Raw genomic sequence first — 4,962 nt, forward strand, 5'->3', positions numbered from 1 at the left:
TCCTGGAATGGGCTCAACTCAACCTGCACTCGCTGAGAGCAGCGCATATACCGGGCAAATTGAACCAAGGAGCGGACTTGTTTTCAAGGAGCAATGTCCCCTCAGGGGCGTGGACGCTCCATCCGCAGACGGTTCAGAGGATCTGGGAGATCTTTGGCGAGGCCGAGGTGGACCTCTTCGCCTCAGAAGACAACTCTCACTGCCCAATTTATGATCCCACAGGTAATCAGGCGAGTAAGGGAACAAAAACACAAGGTTGTCCTGGTGGCCCCCCTTTGGATGAACCAGCTGTGGCTTTCAGAGCTAACTCAGCTGTTGATAGCGGCCGCTTGGCCCGTTCCGCTGAGACGAGATCTACTCTCTCAAGCGAAACGGGACAATATGGCATCCTTGGCCCGACCTATGGGCCCTGCACCTCTGGCCGCTCGACGGGAGCCTTAGGCGGGCTTTGGCAGGCTTTGTCGCCATAGGCTCGTGCAGTTCTGCTGCCTAGCCTTTGGTTCGTTTTTAATACACTGCATGAACCAATGGCCGTGCAGTTTCACTGCGTGAATGAAAAAAAGGCTTCAGTTCAGGAGAAAAAAGGCTTTTCCCCAAATGCGTCAATCGGTGGGCAGAAACAGCGTGGTTATCCGCTTCCTAAGGGGTACCAGGAGGCTGAATCCGTCTGCCAACATTCGGTCGCCATCGCTGAAGACTGCTCTGCTTCTAGCACTGGCATCAGTAAAGCGAAGGCACGGTTACGTACCTAAGGTGCTTTCCACTCCGTTCAGAGCACAGGTCATTATGCTCTCCGCGCTTCCTCCAACAGGTTACGTTAGTAACCGAGTACGTTTTCACCCACCTGTTTACATTCACTTAATCCGTAACCGACTGTATTTACGTGAGATACTCTACACGATAGACATTTGGACTGCTGTGTGTGTATTTGAGCACTGAGAACTGATCGCGCCCTGTATATGAGAATTGAAGAAGTGAAACGTGCGCGAGAGAGAGCGCTTCTATCAGCGCGATTCTGTTAATCGACAACGAATTGTGACTCCTGGTAAAAACGGGACGCCTGGTCACCTTATCCCTACCCCTTCGGGTGCTGAGGCCATTTTTTCAGATCGCTAGTTTACGTTTTGGTAGCCTATCCATCCACTGCGGCTGCCATACTGAAACTAGATCCGATTGCAATCCAATGACAGGGACGCACATTTTGAAGGACAAGACAGTAGCCTATAGGATGTATTTTGAATGTCAGGTAGTCCTCAAATAACATTATAATCCCGTCTCGTCTCGTTAACGAAGACGAGGCATAAATTTCGTCATCATTTTTATCATCAGATATTAGTTTTAGCTCGTCAACGTCTTGTCTTAGTCACAGAAGAAAATGTTCGTTAACTAATATTTTTCGTCGTCTTCTTCATTGACGAAATTAACACTGTTATGACGTGCTTACACAAAGTTCAAATGATTTGCAATGGTCGCTTGTCGTGTCCAGTGTAGACAGCCCCAAGCTGTTGCGGCACAACGCGAGGCGATAACTGTCGCATCCGGTGTAGACACGGTGTTAGTGTCTTTACAATGGCATGAACTGTATAAAGGTAAAAGTTTTTTTTTTTTTTTTTTTTGGAAAGACATTTCGTCAGCTGAACAGTTGGTTTGATGTAAAAAAAAATTGTACAGTCTATTGAACGCACTGTATTTCTATCCTTCACAGCCTTGTTTTCATTCCTGTCAAAAAGTAAATGTGGCATTACCCTGACTAAGGATGATTCAGTTTTAGTTTGAATATCATTGTGCATGATGTTAATAGCCATAATCAAAAGCAACAATGTATAATTTACCTAAGAATATGAGTATGCATTTTGATTTTGCTTACCAATCGGAAGCCGGGGCTGAAACTATATTAATTTTAACGTATTATTTTCTGACTTAAAGGGGACCTATTGTGCAAAATTCACTTTTCCATGGTGTTTGAACATAAATGTGTGTTGGCAGTGTGTTTACACATCCACCCTATAATGATAAAAATCCACCCACTGCTTTTTTTTAATCCCTATAAATCATAGCAGTAGGTATATTATGCTGCTGTCACACAGATCTCGTATAGGCTACACATGCGATTTCTTTCCCAGTTATTTACGTTCAAAGATATATCTGACTGTGTTTATGTGAACTTTGTGTGTTTTTGACAGTTTAAGCGCAATAAGACGTGAAAGAGAACATAGTTTATTACTCATGTGATGCGCTGTCTGCTAGCCAGCTTTCTGTGCATGCGCTTCGGATGTGTGAGCTCAGAAAACCATATATCAAAACTTTAATAAACTTGCATGATGTCCTGCAGTGTCACGTGATCGTGACCGTGATAGACATTATAATCAAGACCAAACAGATGTTTTCTTTTGGCAGAGTAGGTGAGGCACAAGCTGTAAAGGCACAGTCCTCTTCTGGAAAAGGGGCATTTAAAGATACATGCACGAAAACAGCATGTTTTTGCCTCTGTTTAAAAATGGTAATTTTTAGCATGGAACAATAAATTATCTGTTAGGTATTTTGAGCTGAAACTTCACAGATACATTCTTAGGGACACCTGAGAGTTGTATTACATATTGTAAAAAGGGGCATAATAGGTCCCCTTTAAGATTTGCTATTTAAAAGTGTTGTTGTGCTACAGTTTGTTTTTAAATGTGTTGCCTTGCTTGAAAATCTCAAAAAAAAAAAAAAAGGGAATATCTAAAATTTCATAGCACTGTTTTTGATTTCCCCTCAGAATAATTGTGGTTTCATTGAACGGGAGGATTTGAAGAAATTTTCTTTTATATTTGATGCTTTTTTTGGAAACCGAGCTCACCTGGTGCCTGGGGTTAAAGTGCATTTCACAGCAGTGAAAAACCTGGTAAGTGTTTATATAGTATATGTGCAAAAATAATTAATTTGTTGAAGCATTTTGCATATGGATAGAAAATGTTCTCATTTTTGTACCATAACTGCTTGTGATGTCAGGGAAAAGAATGTGCGGTTGACGTGAAAGTGGCACCAGGAGGAACAGAAGACATTGACAGTACGATGTATGAAGGCGTAGTTCTCACAGCCCTTCCTGATGTGAGTAAAACTCTCACTTAAGTAATTATATACAAGATATCCATCCATTATATCTAAGGTTCACCATTCACTTTCATTTCAGCGAAAAGATCTAGATAAATCTAATAAAATGTTATTGACTTCCAATTAATGTAAGAAAGAACACTGCACTTGTCAAGCCATTTGATGTATTATTAATCTCACTATTCAATATTAGTCCACTTGTGTACTGAGAATAGAAATATAGGATCTTCTCATGGGAAGGGTTGGAGTGCTGAGCGTTGAAGGAGTTCTGCAGATGTATGTGTGTCGACTTTGACAAGCAGAAACAGTGATATTAACTGCTTATATTAACATATTATCTGTCATCACCTTTTGAACAAACTGTTTTAAACACGTATTCATAAATGAAAAGTGCTGAACAGACGTTTTTTTCCCCTCTTTGTTCATGTATGTGGGTGAGTTAGATAAGGAAGGAATGAGAATGTCTGGAGGTTTTAATTTCTTAAGCAACATCCCCCAGAGTTTCGTCAAGGCCAGATAGTCACATTTACAAGATGGTCACATACTGTACACACTAGGGTTATTATAGTTTTAGAAATGTCACTAGTCACTAGTCAAACAAAGTCTCTAACAAAGTCACTAGTTATTTAAGTGTTTTGTAACAATCTCATATCTGTCCATGATGGCAAATACACCATACTTAATAACATCAAATTCACAGAAACGCAGAATACTGTACTGCAGAAGTTGCAGTCAAAGAAATGTGTTGTGAATGTGCCATTGCTGCTACATTTTGCAGATAAGTGCTCTGGCTTTGGGGCATTTATGATTCTGCAGTTTGATCTGGAAAACTTACCTCACTTTCTAGTTGGGCAGATGCCAGATAGTCAGAAGTCAGGGTTGGAATTAGGAAGATTGATTAAAGCTGTCCAGCATTGATTAAAAATCAATTTGTCTCTACTTTGTTTTTATTTGTATTGTAGCATTTTGACAAGTCTTTGGTGGAGATTATGCAGTCCGTAGCTTTAATCTGTAATGGTAAAAATGTCCACTTGTATAGAGTTGTAAACTAAATCCAAAAATCTCTTTCTATATATGTATTTCATAAGGACAATGTCAAGGAGGCTAATCCTGGCCGCATCAGGACCGTTATCGCTAAGGATCCCATTATATTGCCCTTTGGAAAGGCAGACGCCAGTGTGACTCTGCTGCTGTATGATCGTGTGGAGTTCCAGTTGCTGACAAATGTTATTACCAAGGAACAAAGAGCCACAAACATCAAACCAAAAACACCCGACACTTTTCAGCTCACCAAAGAAATCAGGGAGATGGTAAGTGTCCCATCATATTCCACTGACCTTTTTTCTACATTTGTCTGTGAAAGTGTAGGACTCATGAATTCTATGCTTATTCCGAAGGCATGAGCTTGTAAGTGTTCATTCTTTTTATTTTATAGAGAAGAATGCATCTCGACCAAAATAGCATTGTCGCTGTTTTATGTATGATTCTGAAAAATTTTCTACTTGAATGCCTGTGTGAAGAATGGCAAAACTCTTAGAGATGTCTTTGTCTAGACCAGAGTGAAGGTGACAGTAAAGCAGTCTTACTCTGCAACAAATGCGACTGAGAGCAAAGTGAGAACAGGAAGTTAAGATTTGAGAGCAAAAGGAAATTAGTTGAACAATGTCAATAAATATAAAGATGAGGCTTTGAGTATATATTATATCATATAAAGATTGTTTTAGTGTTCTTAGATTAGAATTTAAAGGGTTAGTTCACCCAAAAATGAAAATTAGCCCATAAATTACTCTCCCTCAAGTCATCCTAGGTGTATATGACTTTCTTCTTTCAGACGAATCCAGTCGGAGTTATATTAAAAATGGTCTTTGA

The 4,962-nt window shown here is 40.1% G+C and overlaps 1 protein-coding gene across 1 annotated transcript in view; it reads left to right on the plus strand.

Annotated features, from left to right (window-relative positions):
- Positions 1-4,962, plus strand: part of LOC107655626 (uncharacterized) — a 35,721-nt gene that overhangs the window by 14,063 nt on the left and 16,696 nt on the right. Inside the window, exons 5-7 of the mRNA XM_016443192.1 lie at positions 2,759-2,884; positions 2,992-3,090; positions 4,182-4,403. Of these exons, the coding sequence (XP_016298678.1) occupies positions 2,759-2,884; positions 2,992-3,090; positions 4,182-4,403 (447 nt within the window). The remainder of the gene's footprint in view (positions 1-2,758; positions 2,885-2,991; positions 3,091-4,181; positions 4,404-4,962) is intronic.

This window comes from Sinocyclocheilus anshuiensis, unplaced genomic scaffold (genome assembly GCF_001515605.1).
Source record: "Sinocyclocheilus anshuiensis isolate Anshui unplaced genomic scaffold, SAMN03320099.WGS_v1.1 scaffold1506, whole genome shotgun sequence".
NCBI lineage: Eukaryota > Metazoa > Chordata > Actinopteri > Cypriniformes > Cyprinidae > Sinocyclocheilus > Sinocyclocheilus anshuiensis.